The 25,072-nt window shown below is 34.1% G+C and overlaps 5 protein-coding genes and 1 pseudogene across 6 annotated transcripts; 3 read left to right on the top strand and 3 right to left on the bottom strand.

Annotated features, from left to right (window-relative positions):
• The first annotated feature begins 580 nt into the window (after positions 1 to 580).
• LOC146919334 (subtilisin-like protease 3 pseudogene) lies at positions 581 to 2,934 on the top strand (annotated as a pseudogene).
• Positions 2,935 to 4,188: 1,254 nt separating this feature from the next.
• LDOX (leucoanthocyanidin dioxygenase) lies at positions 4,189 to 6,522 on the bottom strand. Its single transcript, XM_085712684.1, has 2 exons — positions 5,985 to 6,522; positions 4,189 to 5,004 (listed from the first exon to the last, which is right to left on the bottom strand). Exons 1-2 carry the CDS (start codon positions 6,479 to 6,481, stop codon positions 4,431 to 4,433), a joined length of 1,071 nt encoding a protein of 356 aa, XP_085568810.1. The 5' UTR covers positions 6,482 to 6,522; the 3' UTR covers positions 4,189 to 4,430.
• A 4,313-nt stretch (positions 6,523 to 10,835) lies between these two features.
• Positions 10,836 to 13,967, top strand: LOC146919332 (PGR5-like protein 1A, chloroplastic). Its single transcript, XM_085712680.1, has 11 exons — positions 10,836 to 11,098; positions 11,220 to 11,338; positions 11,428 to 11,524; positions 11,622 to 11,722; positions 11,924 to 11,980; positions 12,225 to 12,301; positions 12,801 to 12,852; positions 12,978 to 13,088; positions 13,166 to 13,263; positions 13,385 to 13,460; positions 13,669 to 13,967. Exons 1-10 carry the CDS (start codon positions 10,933 to 10,935, stop codon positions 13,452 to 13,454), a joined length of 948 nt encoding a protein of 315 aa, XP_085568806.1. The 5' UTR covers positions 10,836 to 10,932; the 3' UTR covers positions 13,455 to 13,460; positions 13,669 to 13,967.
• Positions 13,968 to 15,821: 1,854 nt separating this feature from the next.
• On the top strand, positions 15,822 to 17,284 carry LOC146919331 (expansin-A7-like). The gene is made up of 3 exons (XM_085712682.1): positions 15,822 to 16,074; positions 16,262 to 16,577; positions 16,665 to 17,284. Exons 1-3 carry the CDS (start codon positions 15,912 to 15,914, stop codon positions 16,975 to 16,977), a joined length of 792 nt encoding a protein of 263 aa, XP_085568808.1. The 5' UTR covers positions 15,822 to 15,911; the 3' UTR covers positions 16,978 to 17,284.
• On the bottom strand, positions 17,226 to 19,536 carry LOC146919330 (F-box/kelch-repeat protein At3g23880-like). 2 transcript variants are annotated; one of them, XR_015011455.1, is made up of 2 exons: positions 18,283 to 19,536; positions 17,226 to 17,653 (listed from the first exon to the last, which is right to left on the bottom strand). XR_015011455.1 is itself a non-coding variant. In XM_085712679.1 (2 exons), the coding sequence occupies exon 1, from the start codon at positions 19,447 to 19,449 to the stop codon at positions 18,334 to 18,336; it is 1,116 nt and encodes a 371-aa protein (XP_085568805.1). In that variant the 5' UTR covers positions 19,450 to 19,536; the 3' UTR covers positions 17,226 to 17,653; positions 18,288 to 18,333. The 2 variants fall into 2 exon arrangements, 1 of the variants encoding a protein (XP_085568805.1); XM_085712679.1 differs by having other exon boundaries at positions 18,288 to 19,536.
• Positions 19,537 to 21,553: 2,017 nt separating this feature from the next.
• LOC146919329 (subtilisin-like protease) lies at positions 21,554 to 24,659 on the bottom strand. Its single transcript, XM_085712683.1, has 2 exons — positions 24,251 to 24,659; positions 21,554 to 23,680 (listed from the first exon to the last, which is right to left on the bottom strand). The coding sequence occupies exons 1-2, from the start codon at positions 24,563 to 24,565 to the stop codon at positions 21,701 to 21,703; spliced, it is 2,295 nt and encodes a 764-aa protein (XP_085568809.1). The 5' UTR covers positions 24,566 to 24,659; the 3' UTR covers positions 21,554 to 21,700.
• Positions 24,660 to 25,072: the final 413 nt, after the last annotated feature.

Genomic DNA, 25,072 nt, shown 5'->3' with positions numbered 1-25,072 from the left:
TGTAATTAAGAATATGATTAAAATTAGTCACCAGAAAGATGATTTTGCTATTCAAGTATACATTTATGCAATGAGGTTGTAGCTAATACTTTGTATAATTTTCACCTTTATAGTTCAAGAAAGATACGGATAATGCTGATCCCAATTGTAACAATCCTAACAGTGCTTCAAGAGGAATGAATTTAATTTTGGGCTTATATACAAGGAAAGAATTTTTTATTAGAAAAGGCATATAATATTTGTCAAAAAAACAGAGAAGAAAATGCATTGAAATGCATAGGCAAGACTTGATGCTTAATCTATAAATGACACATGCATGCAAATCAAAATTCAAGCAGGAGCACATGCCTCCGTAATATTATACCACCGTATCCTATGTATGTGAATAGTGTCTAATAACGCCACCGATTGTGAATCAGCGTACTTCACCATGCAAGTACCTTAATTTATATATCTTGAAATTTCTAACAAGTAAGATGCTATGCTAGCTTTGTTATCGTTAACTACCATGTCCATCATTTTCTAGATCTCCACACTATATAACTTAACTGCAAGAGATTTTCATGTATCTTTCACAAACATGACTTTAACCAAGATGGAACTAACTCCAATATTGCTTCTTAGTTTCATTCTTGTGCTAAGTATCTATACAACTTCAGCACATAAATACCAAGAATTCACAACTGCAAATGAAGGACTAGAAGATGAAAGTAGCTTATTGACTTACATTGTTCATGTCAAAAAGCCTTCTCTTCAATCTAAGGAGAGTTTGCATGGTTGGTACCATTCACTCTTGCCAGAAGCCATTACAAAAACTCAAAACCATAAGCGTATTATTTTCTCATACCGAAACATTGTGGCTGGATTTGCCGTGAAATTGACCGCGGAAGAAGCCAAGGCTCTAGAAGAGAATGAGGAGGTTCTGTCAACTCGGCCGGAGAAAATGTTTTCATTACACACAACTCACACTCCAAGCTTCTTGGGGTTACAACAGAATCAAGAATTGTGGGGAAATTCCAATCAAGGTAAAGGGATCATAATTGGAATGTTGGACACAGGAATAACCCTCTCACATCCTTCCTTTTCCGATGAAGGAATGCCTTCTCCACCTGCAAAATGGAATGGCCATTGTGAATTCACAGGGGAAAGGATTTGTAACAAGAAGATAATTGGAGCAAGGAACATAGTAAATTCATCCCTTCCATACGATTATGTTGGCCACGGAACTCACACGGCCAGCACGGCCGCTGGAAGGCCCGTGAAAGGTGCTAATGTCTTTGGTAATGCTAATGGTACTGCAATTGGCATGGCACCATATGCACACTTGGCAATTTACAAAGTATGCGGCGTCTTTGGTTGTGCTGAAAGTGTCATATTAGCTGGAATGGATGTTGCAGTTGATGATGGTGTTGATGTTCTTTCTCTCTCCCTTGGACATCCCTCTACTTTTTTCTTTGAAGATGGAATTGCACTTGGTGCATTTAATGCAATTCAAAAGGGAATTTTTGTTAGTTGTTCTGCTGGAAATTCAGGTCCTTTTCATGGTACATTGGCTAATGAAGCACCATGGATTTTAACTGTTGGTGCTAGCACAATTGACAGAAAAATAGAGGCAGTAGCTAAGCTTGGGGATGGGACGGAATATCTCGGAGAATCAGTTTTCCAACCAAAAGACTTTGCATCAACATTATTGCCACTTGTGTATGCAGGTGCAATTAACACAAGTGATGATTTCATTGCCTTTTGTAATCCTTTTGCCATGGAGAATGTTGATGTTAAGGGAAAGGTAGTCGTGTGTGAGCAAGGTGGGTTTGTTGGAAGAGTAGCCAAAGGTCAAGCAGTTAAAGATGCCGGTGGTGCTGCTATGATACTTGTGAATAGTGAAGATGAAGCATTTAATCCATTTGCTGACGTTCATGCTCTACCTGTTGTGCATGTAAGTTACTCTGCTGGTTTATCCATCAAAGATTATATAAACTCAACTTCAGCACCAATGGCCACAATTTTATTCAAAGGAACTGTTATTGGAAATCCACTTGCCCCTCAAGTTGCTTCATTTTCATCAAGAGGTCCAAGCACAACAAGCCCTGGAATTCTGAAACCAGACATAATTGGACCTGGATTGAACATTCTAGCAGGATGGCCTATATCATTAGACAATAGTACATCGTCGTTTAACATAATTGCAGGTACCTCAATGTCTTGTCCTCATCTTAGTGGCATTGCTGCTTTGTTGAAAAACTCTCATCCAGATTGGTCACCAGCAGCTATAAAATCAGCAATCATGACAACTGCTAATCAAGTTAATCTCCATGGTAAGCCTATTTTGGATGAAAGGCTTCTACCAGCTGATGTATTTGCCACTGGTGCTGGACATGTTAACCCTTCAAAAGCAAATGATCCAGGACTTGTTTATGACATTGAACCAAATGATTATGTTCCTTATTTGTGTGGTTTGAACTATACTGATATACAAGTTGGAATTATTTTGCAACAGAAAGTGAAATGCTCTGATATAAAGAGCATACCACAAGCACAACTTAATTATCCATCAATTTCGATTCGGTTGGGGAATAATTCGCAGTTTTATAGTAGAACGTTGACAAATGTTGGACCGGTTGACACAACTTACAATGTGGTAATTGATGTGCCTTTGGCAGTAGGTATGAGTGTAAGGCCATCTCAAATAACATTCACTGAGGTGAAGCAAAAGGTAACATATTGGATTGATTTTATACCTGAAGACAAAGAGAATAGAGGTGATAACTTTATTGCTCAAGGGTCTATCAAGTGGGTTTCTGCAAAGTATTCTGTTAGCATTCCTATTGCTGTCGTCTTTGTGTGAAAATGTGGCAAAATAAATTAATTAGAGCATGACATTATTATGTTAAGGAATAAATATAGGAAATAAAAAGTTTGCAAAGGTGCAATAAAAGCATGAAGCTTATTATCTTCAATTACTTTGATGTTAATTTTAAGTCCATCTCTGTGAATACTATGATACCGTGGATCTTAAGTAATCTTATTCCATTGATAAATCTCCTTTTAAACAATAGTCATATGAATTTTATCAAGTAATACATTAAAAACAATATACAACAAACAATGTGCTGCCAACATTCCTGTTTGAAACCCTTAAAAAATTTCCAAAGTATATTCTATTCTTGCTTGAAGTTAAAAGCTCTTTGACAATGGATTTTTTATTTATTTTTTTACTATTTGTATTGTTGTTTACATTGTATAATTTTATAATAGACAACAATGTAAAATGGTGATTTCCCCAATAAGTAACAATTTTTTTCTCATTAGATGTATTTTGCATCGACAATTATTATGGTAACCCCTTATTCTTCCTCTTTTATTATTGTCTATTTTGCAAGCAAAAATGACATCCAAGCCCAATCATGTTGGCAGAGACAAATTTAAACAACCTTCGTTCCTTAACTCTTCAAGTGATATATATTTAGGTATGACAAATTGGATCTGGCTCACTGTAGTTGGAAATCAACGAATTTACGTATTTGAGACATATTTGATCAAGATTAGACGGCTGAAATTAAAGTTCGGTATATTTTGACTCATAAAATTTAAATCTAAACTTTTGTGAACCTTCGATGATGGAATGGATATGGATATTTCACATGACAATGTTGCTTCCCTTGGACAACTTTCAGATTTTGATGGGACCTTATACCTTATTGTGTGTGGGTGCAGCCTTATACCATATTGAATGAACCTAAAATGTGAGATACAATTTTCCAAAGAAATGTCATACACAAGCCATTAAGCCAAATTCAACATCTAATATTCAGGTTAATGTCCAATTTCTCGGCAAATTTCATGATGCCAAGAAGGGTTCAGTTGGATGTTACTTATGTTAATGAACCACAGAAGTAATCTTGCCTAAGGGTCATGCTAACCAATGTTCCCGGACACCACTGGTTAAGGATACCAAAACGAAAAGTTTTAAATTCATAATAGTACTTTTTTTTTTTTTTTACTTTTGAAGGATTGATTACACAATTTTTAATATAATACCTACTATATTTGCTTCCTTAACCAATACCTAAAGGGGTAAGCTAGCATTTCCCTTTATATTATCATGAAGCGTGCAATTACTAAGACTCTTATCTAAAACAGGAGGATTGAGATTAAAAGAAAAATATTATATTGAAGCACATTGCTATATAGATCAAATCTAAAATCATGAATATATATTTATTTGAAGGATGAATATTTTTTTATTAAAGGAAATAACAAACATCATATTTAAGCCACATACATATAATATGGCCCTATTATTATTACCACAACACACAATATGGCCCTATTATTACCACAACACACAAAAAGTTCATAGGCCAAGATAAGATAGCACGATACAAATGTATAAAATGCAAATTTGCTTGAGAAATTGAATAATGTTGCACTCATTTTTTGGGATCATCTTTCTTCTCCTCCTCATCCTTCCTAAAAAGTTTGTGATGAATATGCTGAGCAAAAGTGCGAGGTGGAAACCTTGTTGGTTCTTTTTCACTTACAAGTTCAGGAAGTGGCTTCAGAATAATTTTCTCCTTAGGTGGTTCACAAAACACTGCCCAAGATATTCTAACTTTTTCCTTATTCACCAATCCACGATGAAGGATACTTTTGTACTTTCCATTGCTAAGTATCTCAATTGTGTCACCAATATGCATGAGAATTGAATCAGGTACACATTTTGCAGTGACCCATTTGCCCTCATAGAAAAGTTGCAAACCTGGGACCATATTATGGAGGAGGAATGTAAGTGAACTTACATCTGTATGGGCTTCAACTCCAAGTGCTAGCTCTGGCTGAGGGCAAATTGGGTAGTAATTAATTTTCATTTGAAGTAAAAGCTCTTCCATTCCACCAGCTTCTTTTTCTAACCTTCCTCCTTCCAATCCTAGTTCAAGAGATAACACTTCCATTATCTTGCTAGCTAGGACTCTTAATTCCTTTGCATATTCACTTGTAACCTCACTGCATGCATACACCAAAAAAATTATTTTGATAAAACATGCAAAAAATAATAAGGATTAAAATGAAAATTACATATATACCAATTGTAATATCAATAAATTTTATGAAAGCTATGCAAAACGCTAATGGTCAAACACAAAAAATGGAATATTTAGAAGGTCTAAAAACAAAAACAAAAAAACAAAAAACTTATTTTTACATGGAGTAAAGACATATTTAAGCATTTCTAGAAAGAAAAAAATAATGAAATGGTTAATCAAAATATAATCAATGTCATTTGTGTTTTACTTGGATACAATAACTAAGTGAGAATTAAGAAAAGAAACAGACATACATGTGTTTTTGAAATCTGGGTTATATATCTCACTAATTTAAATTGATAAGAGAAAAAAGGTTGGTTCTATTTTATTTTTCCCTTTAGAATCTAATAAAAGAAATCAATATATTAATTTCATATTTTAAACATAACTTGTACAATAAATTTTTTTACCAAGCCAAACTCAATATTAAAATAGAAACACCATTAGTAACTTTTTGACTTGATTGTGATTTTTGCGCTCTGATTACAATTGTGCGATTGTGACACTCTACTATTTTTTGAGCGATTGTAGTCCCTTATATTTTTCTTCTTTGTGATGATTTGGTAGTCTCTCTCTCAAACTTACCTTCATGTAGCGTCATATATTGACCGACACTGGTCCAACTGGGTACTATGTCAATAATTGATGCTACAGCAACATTAATTTCGATGAAAATTGAGAGACTACCAAATTATAAATAAGGAAATATAAGAGATCAAAACCACTCAAAAAAAGATGAGGGTCAAAATCATACAATTATGATTTTTGACTTGGGTCAAAAATCGTAAAATTGCGATTTTTGGGTCAAAACTACAATTAAGTTTTTTTAAAATAAAAAAAACCAAAGAATGAATTGGAAAATTATGAGAAGAGAAAGTATACACAGAAGAAATTACTAACGTATAATCAGCAGGTGTCTTAGGCCATATAGACAAATCACGTTTATCCTCTGGAAAAATGCAATGAAAGAAATAATCTTCCCATTCAAGTTGACCACTAGCATTGTTAGCTAATTTACTTCCATAACCTTGAATCTTCCCTGAACTTTGATCATTTGCATATTTCTCTTTTTCTTCAACAGGAAGCTCAAAAAATGTTTCACCAGCTTTCTTCAAACGATTAATAAGATCATCAGATATACCATGGTTCACTAGATGCATCACACCCCATTCCTCTGCAGCTTTCTTAAGCTTCTCTCTACATTTTCCTCTAACTATTTCATCTGAAGAGCTTATTTCTTTTAGGTCTATTGTTGGAACTTGAGGACCTTCTTTTTTTTCTTCCTCAAAGATGTTACCTATGTTTGTTAACTCTTCTTTTGGTCTCACATATTCTTTTGGGATTGATGCTATACCACTCAAGGCTAAGCTTTCAACTCTTTGAGCCACCGTTTCCATGTTTGTATAATAATTTTTATTATTATGGATGGATATAATATATTTTCTCTCTTTCTCTCTTCTATTTATATATATATATATATGTTTGATTGATCAATTTACAGTTACTAACTAATTAGTTATTATAGACTGCCTAACCTCACGTACTTCACTTTCAACTAGGAAGGACAGATCAATATCCCATTCATAAACATATGGTATGATTTTTAATATATTTTTTTTAAGTAAATGACAAAGTCTATTATAATATGAGTCCAATAATGCGACACGTGATGAGCGAACACTCAACTTAATATGATTTATCCATGCACGTGGATTGAACGGTAGCTATAGCTAAAAGAAATCTCGTGCTACTCTCCTTAACTTAACGGTCGCAATGAACTTTTTTGTTTTGCTACGTGCACTACTACGTCTTTCCCCAACCTCCAAAATTCCTATCAAACTAGATTAGTTTCTTTCCCACTCAAACAACATATAAAAAAGGAAATCAAATCAAAATCTAGTATATCCAAAAGTTGAGGTGGCAGAACGGGTTTGATCCATTGTGTCGGCCAATTTAACCCGTTATTTTAGGTAGATTAGACTAAGGTTTTGAGTTCACCCTCTATAGTTGGTCTGTCCTATTTAGCCTGCTAAAAAAGCGGATCGTGACGGGATGGGGCGGGATATCCTGCCTCATCAAAAAGTGTTTATTTAATTTTTGTTGTACTAATAAATAATAAGTGACTGAATTTTAAGTTTTTTTTTCTAAAAACAATTGGACACTTCTTTATAAGACAATTGTTTTTCTCTTTATGAGGGATTAAAATGAACATAAGAAAAATAAAAATGATTTTTTTTATAACAGTAGCAGATTTTTTTAATAACATTTGTCCAAAAAAAAGGGACAAAGATTTTGAAAATAATCTATCTTAGACGGGCCAGCCCGCTAACCCAGTGGGTGTGTGTTTGAGCCCACCACCTCAAGTTGACATGCTCCATCCCATTTTTTGCGAGCAAATAGTGAGTCGGGCCTAAACGGGGTAGGTTAACCCGCATTGCCATCCCTATCCGAAAATTCATAATTCTAACTGTGGATAAATCGTATGGCTCCTCATGGGATCAAGTTTGTGATTAATATCAAAGGATGATTATCTAAAGTTCGAATTAATTTGCAATTTTTCCTTATTAAATGAGAAGGGATTGGGATTACAATTTTATGGATTGTATTTGTTTACAATAAAAATAATCTAAAATTGTTAGCTGAAAAATGTCTATAATCGAATTACAGGTTAGTCGATGTTAGATAGTCGAGCGAGTAGTCAGTTGAACTAACATTTCAAGACAGATTATTCGAATCTTTCTCAATTTCACATAGGAGTGTGAAAATGTCAAAATTAATCAAAGTCGTGTGGAAGAGATAATTAAGCCTCAAGGACAGTCGCCTCCTGTTTTATGGTTCACGATAACAAACATAATTAAAGTATATGAAGCATGTTTTGAGAGAATTATTGTGTAGAAAGAGTACCCAAAAACTTTGTGAAACAACGAGAATAAGGTAAAATGTGGGGTCTCACCTACACATAACAATTATCATAATTCAACGCATTAGTTTGCCATATAACGAAAATCAAAGTTGAGTCTTTGTAGGCCATGTTCTTCGCAAATGGGATTGCGTGCTCTATATCATTGTTTAAAATACCTCTTTCACATTTTATTTTAGACACAATCAATCAAGCAATTTATTTTACTCATATTTACTCATTTCTTTTTGCTTTTTGTTTACTATGTTCTTTTTCTAGCTTAGCATTTTTCAAAAATTCTTAAATTGTACTATTTTGGGCTGCCAAAAGAGCCTTGATTGTCATTCCAGGACTTAAAAACTAGGCCTAATTCATTAAGGTCCACATTGAACTATTCACACCCCCCACTCAACTTTAAGGAGCTTAAGACTCCCAAGGAATCTAAAACGCCTCTTTCATCTTTGAGTATGTAATGCTTGACGTTTATAAATTCCATCATCTATAATCGTCATTCCCAAGATGTACACTCCTTCATTGTACGTATAAGAGGACTTTTCTAGTCCTCCAAGGTATGATTCAATCTACCATTAATCCTCAATTCTTGCTCATATACTTACTTGAATGTCTGAAATATTAATTAAAGATTGCTAATAAATTTAACAAACGAGAAGTTTTTACATATTGGAAATGTCATGTGAGGTGAACTCATGCTGAACTCGAAATGATTTTGATGGTGAAAAAATGGTTACAAAATAAAATGGGTAAGATTGATATTTATAGTGATTTGTAAGGATAAAGATAGAGTTGTAGGGTAGTTAACTATTGTTCTCCTGTGAGTGGAAGATAAAAACTGTTTTCTACTTTTAAATATTGTTCATCGAGTAACCGGTCTAAAAAGTATAAGATGGGTTCAAATAAGTATGATTTTTTAAATCGGCTACAAGAGTAACCGATGTAAAAACTTGTTGTTCAAATAACAACAATTACTTTTTAGCGCGGTTAAACATGTAAGTGATCTAAAAAGTATTTGGAAACGGTTTTTCACTATTGTTTGCCACGGAGCGGTTTATACTTTCCGGTGGAGATATTTTCGGAAGTTTAAATTCAATTGTTGGATGTCTAAAGAGCAACTTTCTTTTTTATTTGGACAACGAAAGCCGAAAAAATAGTTAAGAAATGGAACTAAAGAGTAATATGGCTGAAAGAAAAGGCCCATTTTGGCCACATCGTCAATAACATTGTCAATACCCTTAAATAATGAAGAACATATGTTATTCTTTTATTATTATTTTTTGGTGTTATTCCTCCGGTTCTTGGTGAAAGTGGTCCTTGGTAATTTAGAGTTCGACCGTGAGGTAAATATAATATGGCCAAGAATTCGGAGTTCGGCTGTGAGGTAAGTATAGTCTGACCAAGAATTCTTTCACCCATAAATTGAACTCAAATTCTCCCGAACGATTCGTCCTTTAGTGAAACTCATTAACCACTTGAGCTCAATCACTTAGTTTTATTTTATTTTATTTTTACTAGTGTGAAATTTTCATTGAAAAATGACACATCCAATAAAATTGTTTAACTTAATGATAAAGCTAAAAAAATTTGTACAATGAAAATAAATGGAGTACTTTATAGATACTGTCACAAATAATTACCCGCAAACTAGTTGCGAGGATATGGTTGCAGGGGTTAAGATACTCTCCATTTAACAAAATAAATGGAAGATACAAATTATTACTTTTTTACTTAACTTAATGATAAAGCTAATAAAATTTGTACAACGAAAATAAATGGAGTACTTTATAGATACTCTCACAAATTATTACTTTTTTACAAATTATTACTTTTTTTCAACCATTTTATCATTTATCAATGGTGATTCTTTGTTTTGAAACTATTTACCTTACGCCCGCGCATAATAAATACTGCACTACATTCAAATAGTTTAAATAAATTAAAGCAGTCTCCTGAGACTAGCAAAGGATTTAAGGCTGGGGCTTCTAGTCGTTTGTGTCGCTAGTATTTTGGTTTAATGTTGCTCCTCTAGCTTCTGGTTGTTTTCTCTGTTTTGCTTTTTTTTTTCTTTTATCCTCGAGGTTTTTGGTTTATGTCCCCCTCTCTTTTGTACTTTTTTTTATCTATATATTTCAAGGTACTGCAGATGGAAATCCCTCTGCACCCTTTCTTTTGTTTAAAAAAAATAGTTTAAATAAATAAATAACACAAAGGGGTCAATGAACCATGGAAAATAGATATGTAAATCCATAATCACGAATATTGTTCGCGTTGCAGAAGAAATCTCTAATAATGAAAGCATGTAAATAGTCCCATCTAAAATAATTAAAATTTGAAAGATCAAAATATGTCAACACAATAGAGGGAGAGAGATTTAGAGAGCAGGGCTTGCTCAAGAGTAAGACCACAAAAGCCTTCGAGTTAGGCCTATCAATAAAAGATTTATTTTTCGTTAAATTTTATAAGCAAACAAAAAATGATTTCATATATCATAACTTATTTCAGACCTCACTTGTTTTTTTTTAAGATTATTGGGTTAGCCATGTTAGAGAGAGTGTGTTATGATCCTTTCATATATATCTTGGTAAGTATTAAATTAAATTTAGAAAATTAATTTTGGTAAGTAGTACATTAATTATATAGGTCCACCCTATGCCCACGTGATAACTTAAAACATGAGGCAACAAAGAAAGTATTACTACCTAGGATTTTGATGTTGATGTTGATATTATTATGAAAAAGATAGTGAAACAAGAGGAGAAGAAAGGGAGAATAAGCAGTTCCAAGTCCCTCCACACGTTAGTCATTGCCTTATCTTTGTTTCCCTCCAAACAATATTCACCTTCAATGAATGAATACCCTCATAATTAGAAGAACTAGCTCCATCACCACCAATACAATATTCTTTATTAATTAATCATCATCATCATCATCATAATGGCTAGTAAATTATTAGCATTCACATTGACATGCCCTTCAAGACCAACATTCTCCACTTCTGCTTCTAGAGTCCTTCCAATTCAATTCAACGCCGGTGGCCGCCACTCATCCCTTCGCCGAGGCCTATTTGTGCTTTCCCCTAAGGCCACCTCCGATCAACAAGGTCTTATCTTATCTTATGACATTAACAATCTTTAGGCCGGATACTAAGTTTTCAACAAAAAAAACTTATACTATTTGTTTCATTCATTGGTCTAACACTGTTTGTTTCCTCCCCTCTTCAGCTGGCAAGGTTGAGGAAGATGCTGTTGTTGATAGTAAAATCTTACCATATTGCAGCATAGACAAAAAAGAGAAGAAGTCACTTGGTGAACTTGAGCAAGATTTTCTTCAAGCACTTCAAGTATATATAATTATTTCCTCTCATTATCATATGTTCTGTTTTGAGCAATGTTTAAATCAGAGTATTCTTCTGTTTATTATATTGAATAGGCATTCTACTATGAGGGAAAGGCAACTATGTCAAATGAGGAATTTGATAATCTCAAAGAAGAACTCATGTGGGAAGGAAGCAGCGTTGTAATGCTAAGTATGCACCAATAACTTCAGTGAATGTTATGTACTTATGTTACTGCAACTGTAACAAATAACAATACATGAGTTTACAATATTGGTTATTTGTGCAGGTTCTTCTGAGCAAAAATTTCTGGAAGCATCTATTGCTTATGTGTCTGGAAAACCAATCATGAGTGATAAAGAGTTTGATGAATTAAAACTGAAGCTAAAGGTTTGATATTTTCATTTCATGGTGTGATTTGATTAGAATATCTAATAAGAGCTTCATCGGTCACGCAAAATCTAAAAATTTACTAACTTTATATAATTTTGAAATATGGTGTGTGTGTGTGCGCAACGGGCGCGTGTGTAATTATTTCTTGCAGTACCAATTGTGATTCAATATGGATTCTTTTTCTCTTTTCTTTTACAGATGGAAGGGAGTGAAATTGTGGCAGAGGGTCCCCGGTGCAGTCTTCGTAGTAGAAAGGTATCAAGTTGAATCTGTGGCATGTTCCATTGTTTATGAGCATTTGCATCATAAAAGACATTAAATAAAAGGATTTGAGACTGCTATGAAAACTATAGTATTGCCTCTGTCCTGTATTTATACTGAAATTCAGCTTAAGGATTCCTTGAAATGATTCATGTATGTTTTAGATTTGCTATATGCTACTATGTCTTAACTGTTAAATGTTAGTGTTTATTCACTACTAATTAATACCCTTTTATAGGTTTACAGTGATCTAACTGTTGACTATTTAAAGGCGCTCCTACTGAAAGTCCCGGCAACTGTGATTGCATTAGGATTGTAAGTAACTTTCCTTCTTTTAATCGAGTGCATGATGAGTTCATGTTGCATTTGATTTGGCATTTTTTTTTAGTTCCAGACATTGATTTCTTTGAAAAATATGTGATTGTTAGAGAACTATAAAGTCTTATATGGAACAAGCATAGAACAACAAATAATGCAGAGGGCAGTTCAATGGTTGGAACAAATTGGAGGATTTTTCTGTCATCCTTGTTATAAATCTAGTACACTCGCTTCATTTTGGATTTGTACAAATTCAACAAAGTTTAGTGCCCAATAGCTTAACAACACATACCGATTAAAGTAAAAATAGAAACTTGTGACACAAGAAACATAAGTCCAGTTTTGAAAAAAGACTTGAGACAAGGTTTATCAAGGTCGATAGTAGGGTGAGTGAGGCAATAAAAAAATCTTTGAGATCAACTTTTTTAATTTAGATGAAACAGACCAGTTTGGGCTTGACACTTGCCTCTGTTTATTATCTGCTCTATAATATCAGGTTCTTCTTCCTTGATGATGTGACTGGATTTGAGATCAACTATCTGATAGCGGTATATCTCATTTTCCTTGTTCTACCATCGCTAATTGCTTATTTAGATCATTAGATGCAACTGATTCTTAAATTTCTTTGATTCATCTAATGATTGCTAAAGGTTGTCTGAATTGTTAACTGCAGATTCCAGAACCATTCAGTTTCATTTTGACTTGGTTTGCTGCCGTTCCTTTCATTCTATGGTTTGCTCAGTCAATTACAAATGCAATTATAAAAGATTTCTTGATTTTGAAGGTATAGTTTTTGTAATTTATCTCTGTTGGATTATATTGAACCATTACATATGCTAAGATAGTTATTTTTAATTATAGGGGCCATGTCCTAATTGTGGTACTGAAAACACCTCCTTCTTTGGGACTATATTGTCAATTTCAAGTGGAAATTCCACCAACAAAGTCAAATGTGAGAAGTAAGTATGAAACCTTTTGTACATTATTAAGTCATGTCATTAGTTTCATATTCATTTTCTTTAATCAAATTAATATGATATATGGTAGATGCAAATTTAACAGTCCAAATTTATGCTTCAGCTGTGGAACTGTGATGCTATATGATTCAACTACAAGATTGATTACATTGCCAGAAGGAAGTACTGCATAAGTGAAGGTAGATTAAGTCCTTGAATACTGTAAAATATATTTACTAAATATGTTGTAGCATAAACTTTTGGCATGTGAACTTTTTCATAGACAAGGAGCTTCTGTTACAAATAAAACATAGCTATATAAACACAGTGTATAACCAATAAGGTAAACCAATTTCTAACTAGTGTAACTAATCTGCAACTAATCTTTTATATCTCTAATACATACAGGCATATCATTATTCATGAGAAGGGATTAGTTCTCCATTGGTAGAGAAACTATTTACATGTGGAAGGTAGCTTGACTAATTTATCAAATCAAGAAATTGTCAAGGTTTTCCATTAGTTAAAGGCAATGAAGTCATTATGCTCACTCTGGAACACCATTGGCTTGATATGTGTATACTTATAATTCTGTGATATTTGTATAGCATACACAGTTTTTGTTTTTTGTTTTTTTGAGTTATGAGGATCCTTAACTCCAATGGTTGACATTAATTAACATACTTGGTAGGCTTATATGTGAAAAATTGTTCCTACCACCTCCACAAGTTTGTTTCAGCTAGCTATGTCATTCATTAGTTATTAGGTTTTTATATCGAGTTTAATTCATCTTTATAAAATCAACTTGCAAGATATTGAATGTCACTCTTTATAAACTCTTTTCAACCCTAATCTCTTTTGAATATGTAATATGGGTGTTTCTCGATACACTTCTTTCGGCCTAACACTATTGAGCTTGTGTAAAAACCAAGAGAAAGTCTCCACACAACAGAAGAACTCAAATTTAATGTAGTTCAACACATCATACTTACATTCACAGTTTCACAACAAAATAATTTATTACTCAACTTTCAATTTTTACAAGAATTTAGCAAATCCTCTCAAACAATTGTGCACAGAAAAATTGTAAACCCTCTCAAAGACATGACTAAATTTTCATATTTATAATCTCAACTTCTTTCTTCTTCACATTACTCTCGCTGTAAGACTTGGATGAGTATCCGTTTTGCACAAAAGCTTGGTGTGTGGATAATTTGGTTAACCCAAAAAATGGATAGACTCTAATATCATATTAAATTTTTATATTGGAGCAAACATATTTTGACAAAACTAACTTATAAGATGATAAACTCGTATCTTTTCAATATGGAACTTTTCTCATCTCACCCATCAAAGTTGATTTCTCAACATCTAAATCTCACTGAATATATATGATAGAAATGCAACTCTATCTTTAAATATGGTAACAAGAACTCTCTATCACTCTTTGGAGATGATCTAGCTTTTTGGGTGGATGTCTTGAGGCTGATAAAGGAAAGAAGGATGTTTCTCTTTTTTTGTTACATAAGAAGGTTGTTTCTTCAAAAAGAATTGGTTAATAAAAATTAGTTAATTCCTATAATTCTTAAATCTAAGAGCTTTTGAAACTTCAACTTTCATTCTTATAAGTTAAGGAGAATGCTAACCAATGCCCCAAGGGCATTGGTTAAGCAAACAAGATAAGTAAGTTTTTAATAAAAAATAGTGTAACTATTACTTGGTCAATTGTAACAGCTTACGTTTTCAAGATAAAATTTCTACTTATAAATTCCTTAATCATTGCCCTTAAGACACTGGTTAGCAAGACTCATAAGTTAAATATACAAGTCTCAGATTAAAGTTTTCTATTAGGGGTGTCAAAATTTTAGAGTTTAAGTTCTCTCAATTAATGCTACTAGGTGTTTTTAAAATTTTATAAAACTAAGTATTACGGGTGTCAAAATTAAAGTTAATTATATTTTTTTTCTATCTTTAATTTTTTGGTAATTCATCTTTTCCTTTGGTTCAAAGAGTTGACTAATTAGTGGATATAACTAAGATTAAACATGAAAGTCAGTCAGCTATTGAAAACTTTGTTGACTAACAACCTTGAGTAATTGTTATAACGACTTAACAAAAATGAATTTTCTAATGTATGCAAAACTATGAAACTTGTACGCACGTTTTTCAGTCACGTATATGACAAAATGTAGAATGACCTTATATTCCATTTCCTTTCCTGCCATTATGGATTATTAGTCGTGTGGATCAATCACGTTTAAATTAATTAACAAAAATAAAATTGATTTATCATAAGATATTCAGGACAAATTCTATTTGGCGCCGACATACGTACAATGTATTTGTTTTTTAAGAAACATTCGTACAATGTATTGTTGCCTAATCATATTGCTGTTGCTAAACAAAAAAAAAGACAATATATATCAACAATATTAATGTTGACTTTGTAGAGATTTTAGAAACTCTATCAAACTCATCGTGGGATCACGACTCCTACAATTAAAATTATTCTACGACGTGATATAGTAACTGTACTTCATATATAAAGGATACATGTACTTGTAATTCTTAATAAGCATCGAATTGCAATCCTTGATTCCTTGTAATACAAAGATAACTAATTAAGCTATTAGTTGTCCAAAAATTTAATCATGGCATTTATTCTTCAATCTTGTTGCTTCATGTTGATTGCTTATGCAATGATGTTCACTTTCATTGGAGAACAAACAGTAGCTGTGGCGATATTTAGACCCAGTAAATGGTCTCTTGCTCATGCCACCTTTTATGGAGATGAAACTGCTTCTGAAACCATGGGTATATATATACATTTATATGTTATCTCAATTATCATTACTTCTCACTTAGCTTAATTAAGTTCAGCATTATTAGTATCATTCAACATCTCACAACTTCAATTTATTAATTAAATTAAACTACTTTTACTTAGTATCAATATTGATATATTTTTTTTTTGTTAATATGGTTGTGGCTAAAATTATAGGAGGAGCATGTGGATACGGAAATTTGTTTCAGAATGGTTACGGGACAGATACGGTGGCTTTAAGCTCGACGTTGTTCAACAATGGTTATGCGTGCGGGACATGTTTCCAGATTAAATGCTACCAATCAAGTGCATGTTATAGAAATGTGGCCTTCACCACTGTCACCGCCACCAATCTTTGCCCTCCTAATTGGTCCAAACCCTCTGATAATGGTGGATGGTGTAACCCACCTCGAGTTCATTTTGACATGGCCAAACCTGCCTTCATGAAAATTGCACAATGGAAAGCTGGTATCGTCCCTGTTATGTACCGCAGGTAAATTCACAATGCGCATTTTAACTTTCCTTAGTATGAAATAATCAGATTTTCCCTTAACTAATGTGCTTGTTGATTAATTTACAGGGTGCCATGCCAAAGAAAAGGAGGAATCCGATTCTCTTTCCAAGGAAACGGATACTGGCTATTAGTCTACGTGATGAACGTCGGAGGTGGAGGAGATATGTCGAGCATGATGGTGAAAGGAAGCAGAACAGGATGGATTAAGATGAGCCATAACTGGGGTGCTTCCTACCAAGCATTTGCAACACTAGGTGGTCAAGCTCTTTCTTTCAGGCTTACTTCATACACCACCAAGGAGACTATTATTGCATGGAATGTTGCTCCTTCCAATTGGAATGTGGGACTCACTTATTCCAGTAGGGTCAACTTCCACTGAAGAATTCATGGCATGCCACAAACTTTGCGGGCCACTCTGTTTTATAATATACTACCAACTACAACACTTTTGTATTAGCCTTCTAGGTTTTACAAGCAAATAAGTATTGCATCTGCTTGAAACTTTCACAAGCTCAGCAGGTGCTTATTGCTAATGCAAAGAAACTGCCACCTTTTTGTTGGTTCAGCAAACTTTAAATGTAACCCCTACCCCCTGTAGTCAACTTGATCTTTCCACAAGGTTGACACTTTTCAAATTTGAGTTTATACTATAAATCAAAGTGCTTATCACAGAAGAAAATTCTAGACATCAGTGTACTGAATGGAGTGTTATTATTGCTACAACTAAACTATAATAATTATGAAGAATAAGGATAAACTAAGTATTTTAAACTCTGTAATCCATAAAAACAAAGTAATGGTTATGCATGATGGCATACCGTAACATCCAGAATTTACAAGCGTTTTCTTCAAATAAAATTTTTGTAATGTTGCTAAAGCTTCCAACTGGAATCAAGGCACTGCAATGAGCTACACTTGCTGACTTGAGTTCCTTGACATTTTCACTATGACTTCTCAAAGCAAATGGGTGCTTTTCCCGAGCTGCACATTGGCACTCTGGTTTGCTTGAAATCCAGACATACCCTACATCTACTACAGATGCAGCATATGCAACTCTACAAGACAAAAAATAATTTCAATGCATATCTACCAATTAATAGGGGAGTCATAATAAAAGTGTTAACGAGCATAATTAGTTCTAGCACATTGTAGGGATTATCTGTTGATTGCTTAAATGTAATGTCAGAATACAGAATCACAATGCCTGAAATCCTAGATATCAAGTCCAGAACACAGGGTTTACAGATTGGCATGGAAATTAATCAATGAAATCAACATTATTACATGTGAACTCATTCTTAGCATGTATATCTGCTCCATGCTTGGGTCATAAACATATAAGTTGAAATAATCAGCATAGATTATTAGACTACATCATCTAACCTAACAGCTACATACAGGTTCAACCTCCAACAAGCACACCAATTTCTTCTCTTACTGTGAATGAATGAAAGCAAACAATCGCTTTTGCGAAAGAGCCGTGTTGAATTAACAAACCAGGACCATGTAATGCAACGTGTAATTGTGAACAGCGTAAAAGCGTAATGCACAATTAAGAAGAACAAACAACTGTCACCGACAAACAAAAGAAAATAATACAGCAAATTCTCGATGTGCAATCAAAATAAGCATAAAACAAAATATATAATACAAACAGAAACTAACATAAAAGTTAGGATTGAACCTCACTCAAATAACATGGCAGAGCATCTACATCCAAGTCCTGATATTCAAATTAAGGTAACAGCAAACTCTCAACGTAGACTTTTGATTCTACCCAACTAAAGTCTTGACTCTTGGCACTCTTTATAACACCATTTTCGGAATCGTAAACAACCCACTTCAATTTAAATCTCTCTTCCAGCAAGAGCAACACATGCCTATCATCCTCAAAAACATATAATATCTTGACATTGCCAAAAACCAAACTACGATTAGAAACGTAAGGAAGCCGGATCAATTTAATCCAAGACTCTTCATTTCCATATTCCTTCATAAGCCAAACATCATCAAACGAGTCAGAATGAGTAAATACACACAAACAATCCCTCATCACACCCAAACTCAACTTAACAGAAACGTCACCATAATCAGGCTGTGAAATTTCTTGATAAATTTCTTTCCGCAAATCAAGAGAAACAATAGTAGCCGAGCTATTATTATCATCCAAATCATAATCCGCCAACCAATTAACCGTACCACTCACAAATATTCCCTGTTGACTATAAGGAATCATCAAAGTCGGAAAATCACTAATCCTTCTCCAATAATCCGTGCCCAAAGTATAAACACTAACCTCAGTTTTACAAGCATTTACATTATAGCGAAAAACAGAAACAACCTTGTAATTATCAATGAAAGGATCATAACCAAAACCATAGATAGTGTTTCCATCAGAATCTCCTTCTTTAGGAGTATCTAAAGCGGGTAATTGCTTCAATTTTCTCATGGAAGGGTTCCAAAGAAGATCGAGATTGGGATTGATAGCGAAACAAATCAGACCGTCGCAAGAAGCAACGAGGCGATCGTAATAGTTACAATTAATGGGAGAATACTGGTGTTCAGTGAAAATTGAGTTGAAATTGAGAGAGTGAAGTGGGTAAGAGATTACTGTGAATTTTTTTGAGGGGATACATGTGGTTGTTATGAGGTGGTGGCGATTGGTTGATTCGTGAAGGTGTTTTTTAACGAATTTGGGATCAGTTGAGATTAGAGAATTCCATGAATTGCATACGCAACGGAATCGTAGGACGCATTTGACGGGGAGTTTAGAGATGATTTCTGCTGCGAGATCGAATGGAATGCTGGTTGCCGGTGTTAGGGTTCCGGTGGAGGCGGTTGTTTCCTCCATCACTACGGCTTCGTCGTACAGCGGTGCTTATAACGGACGGAACGAACGCGGGATTGATACTGTGAATTTGTTTTTTGGTACAAAGATAAGAATAAGAAGATACTGTGATTTTTATTATAACATTTTTCGCATGAAATTGGTAGGTGAAAAAATAACCCAAAATAATAAATAAAACTTTAAAAATAAATAGAGGCCTCGTTTGGATAAATAGCTTATTCATATGCTTATATAGCATTAGAGTTTACATCATAAGCTCTTATATTCAATAAGCTTTTTATATTTGGTTATGTACACTAAAAAGTACTCACATAAATTGAAGTGTTTAGATTTGTCATTATATAATAATTATAAAATGTTATAATATTATTAATTTAAAAAAATTAAAGAATCAAACCACCACTAAAAAGATGTAAAAAAACAGTATTAAAAGTTAGAATAGTCATACATCATTGTCGAAAAGTTACATTGATACTCATGATATTAATGTTTTAACTATTAATATCATTTTCAACAAAATTATGGACTAAAAGCAACAAAGGGCATGATCATTCATGTACAGGTTGGACTTTTCTTATATATGTTAAGTCAACCAGCTTCGATACATTTTGAAGAAACAATTTCTAAACAAATTCATAGTGTCCTAAAACCAATACTTTCCCTTTCTAAAGATATCATATTGTCGCGGTTGATCCTACCTTTAAAGATGTTCCTCGTCAAATTATAAATGATGACCAATACTATTCGCATTTTAAGGATTGTATTGATGCTATAGATGGCACTCGTGTGAAAATAATTGTACCAAATGAACATCAAATTTCTTACCCTTGCAGAAAAGGGTTTACATCAACTAATGTCATGGATATTTATGATTTTAATATGTGCTTCACATTTGTGCTAACAGGATGGGAGGGTTTTGTACATGATACTAAGATTTCCATGGATGCATTGCGCATTTGATTATGTAATGACACATCCAAACACTATTCATAGCAAAATGGAGGTGATGATGACAAGGCAGACATGACGGTGGTGGTTTTACCTACTGATATTACTTGACCAAATGTGTAATTAATTCTAATTGACGTAATTGATTGTTACTTGGTCAAACTAGTTTAATATGTAATTAATTATAGTTATTGTCATTAGCTGGTGTGTCTTGTTACCAACGGCTCTATAGCTAGGCCATATAAAGAGAAGATGTTATTCCTCTCTATGTACAGAAACATATATTTTTCTCATATATCTCAGATTAATACAATTATCATATATTCCTATTTATTTACTTTTCTCTTTGGCTTGATATCCTCAATAGGTGGTGGAGGTGATGGCAGTGTTTTATCTTCACTCGTTCTTTTTTTATTAGTTATATATTTGTACTTTATCACGTTTCAATTTTTATATGAGTGAAGACCGCTAAGTGAAAAAAATGAGTGAAGACTCTTTTTGCTTCCCGGCAATTATTTTGACGACACAACTTAATTTGTAACAAAAATAAAAATCAAATTGTTAACATTTTTCTCTAGTATGAAAATTTTAGAGATTAATTTTTCTCACCCACGTACGTCACACTTTATTCTTTCAAGTGTAAATTACACAGTAGAGGATCCATTCCCAATAAAATCATATTTGGAAGGAAGAGAGTTAAAAGTGTTTTAACATTGTTGAATCTGCAAAGATACTAAGTTGCTCTTGAATTCCCCTTAAGGATGCAGGAAGGATTATGTGCAGTGCAGCGGGATAGATCATAATTTTGGAGAAGGGTCGAAGGGAGGACAATACAACAGTAAGTGTGAAGATTATAGTTTATGTTTGAAAGTTTGCATAACCTACAAGCAGTTAAGTTGCAACGTCTCTATTAGCAAGTAGGAGTGGAAATAGTTCATATCCGACTTTTGTTAAATATGTTAGGTCAGTTTTGAAAGAAAATTTAGAGCTTGAGTCTTGCATGCTACTTGATCATAGTGTATGTTTGGATAAATGATGAGTTTGATAAAATTACTGTGATCCTATCAATTTCATGCATGATTTGGTACTTTACTTTCGTTAGCCTTTGGATTTATAGCACAAGTCTACACGTTCAAAGGATAATAATAATAACATGACATACTATTGGCCAGTGCCAAAAATTATAAAATTACTTGTATAAAGAAACATGGTAGTATTTAGTTAGTATCTCTTGAATTTCCCCAACAAATATATTCCATTTCCTTTATTTCTTGAACATAATATCATCACCTTCTCCCTTCATATGTTACATGAAAATGACTGATATTGGTATCCTAACAGCATGTTTATCAGAAACCCAAGTGAGAGAACCCTGAGCATAAGTATTGTTCCCTCTACTTTCCTTAGTTTTTGGTATAAAATCGACCGAATAACTAACCTTCTCATTGACCTCACTAAATGTTATTTCACTAGGATTAACACTCATACCAAAAGCCAAAGGGACTTCAAGTTCAACTCTATAGGTTGAATTTGCCAACCCAACATTAGTCAAAGTTCTGGTATAAAACTGTGACTCTGACCCCAACAAAATAGAAAAAGAAGGATAGTTCAGCTGTGCTTCTGGTATACTTTTCACATTAGAGCACTTCACTTTCCACTGAACAATAACTTCAATCTCTTGATCAGTATAACCCAAACCACACAGATAAGGAACATAATCTTCAGGTTGAATATCATAAACAAGATCGGGATCATTTGCTTTAACAGGATTAACATGTCCTGCACCAGTAGCAAAAATATCAGCCGGCAAAAGCCTTTGGTCCAATATAGGAATCCCGCCGAGGTTGAGAGTATTAGCAGTTGTCATGATTGCTGATTTTATAGCGGCTGGCGACCAATCAGGGTGAGAAATTTTGATCGATGCAGCAATACCACTTAGGTGAGGACAAGACATTGAAGTACCGGAAACAATGTTAAAAGCTGGAATTTTGTTGTCTACAGAAACACCCCATGCAGCAAGAATGTTAACACCTGGACCAATGATGTCTGGTTTAAGAATTCCAGGACTTTGTTGGCTTGGTCCTCTTGAAGAAAATGGAGCAACAGAAGGAGCTAAAGAATCACCAATTACCGTTCCTTTAAATATCAATGTTGCTGTTGGATTGTATGTTGAGTTTAGGTAAGATTTAATTGTTAAACCAGCTGCATAACTCACTTCAACTGCAGGTAAAACATGAGCAATAGCAAAAGTACTGAAACCAAGTGCTTCTGAGTTTGCAAGGATCATTGCTACACCACCCGAATTTAGAACTTCTTGTCCTTTCACAATACTTGAGACATTTCCTACATCACACAGCACTACTTTTCCACTTAAATCAATGCTCTTTAAGGATCCTGGTAAACACAAGGACTGATTCTGTGCTTGGTTTCCATATCCAAATGAACCTGGATACACAAGTGGCAATAATTGTTGAGAAAAGTCTTTGGGTTGGAACAACGTTTCACCTTCATATTCTTCACCATTTCCTAGCTTTGCTGATGCTACAATTTTTCTGTCAATTGTGCTAGCACCAACAGTGAGGATCCAAGGAGCTTCATTGGAGAGAGTGCTATATCCAGGACCAGAGTTTGCAGCAGAGAAACTAACGAAAATACCATTTTGAGTAGCAGCAAAAGCACCAATTGCAATTGGGTCTTCAAAGAATGGAAGAGAACCTAAACCAAGTGAAAGTGAAAGAACATCTACACCATCTTCAATAGCAATATCCATTGCAGCTAAGATAGCACTTTCAGTGCATCCAATTTTGTCATTACACACTTTGTATATTGCTAAGTGAGCATTAGGTGCCATTCCTGCTGCTACACCTTTAGCATTACCAAAAACACTTGCATCTTCTACAAATCTTCCTGCAGCCTCGGCAGCGGTGTGTGTTCCATGGAAGAAATTCTCAAATGGAGGCTCTTGAATTGCACTTTTGACCATGTTTCTTGCACCTATGAGCTTATTGTTGCATGCTTGCCCAGTGAATTCACAATGGCCTTTCCATTTTGCAGGTGGCGGTGGCATTCCTTCGTCGTTGAAAGATGGATGTAAAGGGGATATTCCCGTGTCTATGATACCAATTATGACGCCTTTTCCAAGGTTGTCGTCCCTCCACAACCCTTGTCCTTGTTTCAGACCCAAGAAAGTTGGAGTGTGAGTTGTGTGTAATTCAAGGGTCCGTTCAGGTCTTGCTGACACAATTTCACCTTTCTCTTGAAGAGATTTGGCTTCTTCTGGTGTTAGCTTAACCATTGTTATCAAAAACCCGACTTAAGTCTCAAAATCCTGGTTTTTGCGACTTTGCGTAGCTGCAACGACTCAAATCCATAGCAAAGTCCCAAAAACAGGCAAAATCCTATCAAAATCGCACAAAATCGCACAAAATCGTCAAATCCATTCAAAATCGCAGGATTTTGATGGATTTTGAAGGATTTTGTTCATTTTTTTGATAAGGGTCAATTTTTGACCTGGTTCGCCAATTGACCCGATTTGAATCCATGACCCGTTCTATAAATACCCGAAAGCCCAAAAATTTTCATTCTTTCACTTCTCCCACATTTATGTATATGTATTTTGTGGACTTTGAACTTTAAACATTTATGATCATATGCAATTTATAACATATATTTAACATTATTTTTGTTTTTGGTAGAATCCTCGATTTTGATTGCGATTTTACGAGTCCCGACTTTGCTATCCTACATCGATTCTACAAAAGTCCTTGAGTAAAATCCTTCGATTTTGATTGCGATTTTACGAGTCCCGATTTTGCTACTCCCTTTCGACTTGAAGTAAAGTCCCGATTTTGATAACCTTGAGCTTAACAGCAAATCCAGAGGCTACTTTGTGGTAAGAGAAAACCATTCTGTCTTTGTGAGGAAAATTTTGTGGAAGAAATGAATGGTACCAGCTATGCAAATCTTCTGATTGAAAGGAAGCAACATTTTCTGATTTTTTGACATGAACAATGTATGTCATTAAGTTGTGATTATGCTCTTGATTCTCCTCTGCAGCAAATACTGATGTAATTTGGTTGAAGCTGCAGAGAATGAAAATGAGAGTAAAAAGCAATGACAGCTGCATAGTGTAGTTGGTTTTCATCATGATTTGGGATTTGCCTAGTATCATGCATGTGTATATATAGATAGATATATCATATATGCAATAGAAGACAAAATGGCAATTTGATCATAGTTTTATTTTAATTACTTACTAGTTGCTACTTAGGAAAACAAGTAAAAGCAGTGTGCTGACTTGGGACAGCTAATTCGCTTTCAATAAAGTGTAAATATGTATTGTTGTGAAAGTGACTCAAAATTGGAGTTTGGAGGCCAAAATTGATGTTTGCTGAAAGTACAAATCGGTGGCCGATTTTGGCTGCCTTTTGGGAGGCTTTCTGTTCGGGAAAAATCGGTGGCCGATTTGGAAAATCGGTGGCCGATTTCGCGTGCTGTTATTTTTCAGAAACGTATTTTTGGGCCAGATTTGTTACAATTTTATGGGAGTTTCTTTTACTATAAATATAGGCCTTGTATCAGACTATTTTGAGAGATAGAGGGGGCTGAAACAAGGGTTTAGAAATCAAACTAGGGTTTGTATAGAGTTTGTCTCTTGGCAACAAACTAGGGTTTGAAG

The sequence above is a fragment of the Medicago sativa genome, chromosome 5, assembly GCF_051527215.1.
Source record: "Medicago sativa cultivar Bolivia chromosome 5, Bolivia_mono, whole genome shotgun sequence".
NCBI classification, from domain to species: Eukaryota; Viridiplantae; Streptophyta; class Magnoliopsida; order Fabales; family Fabaceae; genus Medicago; species Medicago sativa.
The sequence above is the reverse complement of the archived record's forward strand: the minus strand, read 5'-3'. Positions and strand labels throughout refer to the sequence as shown.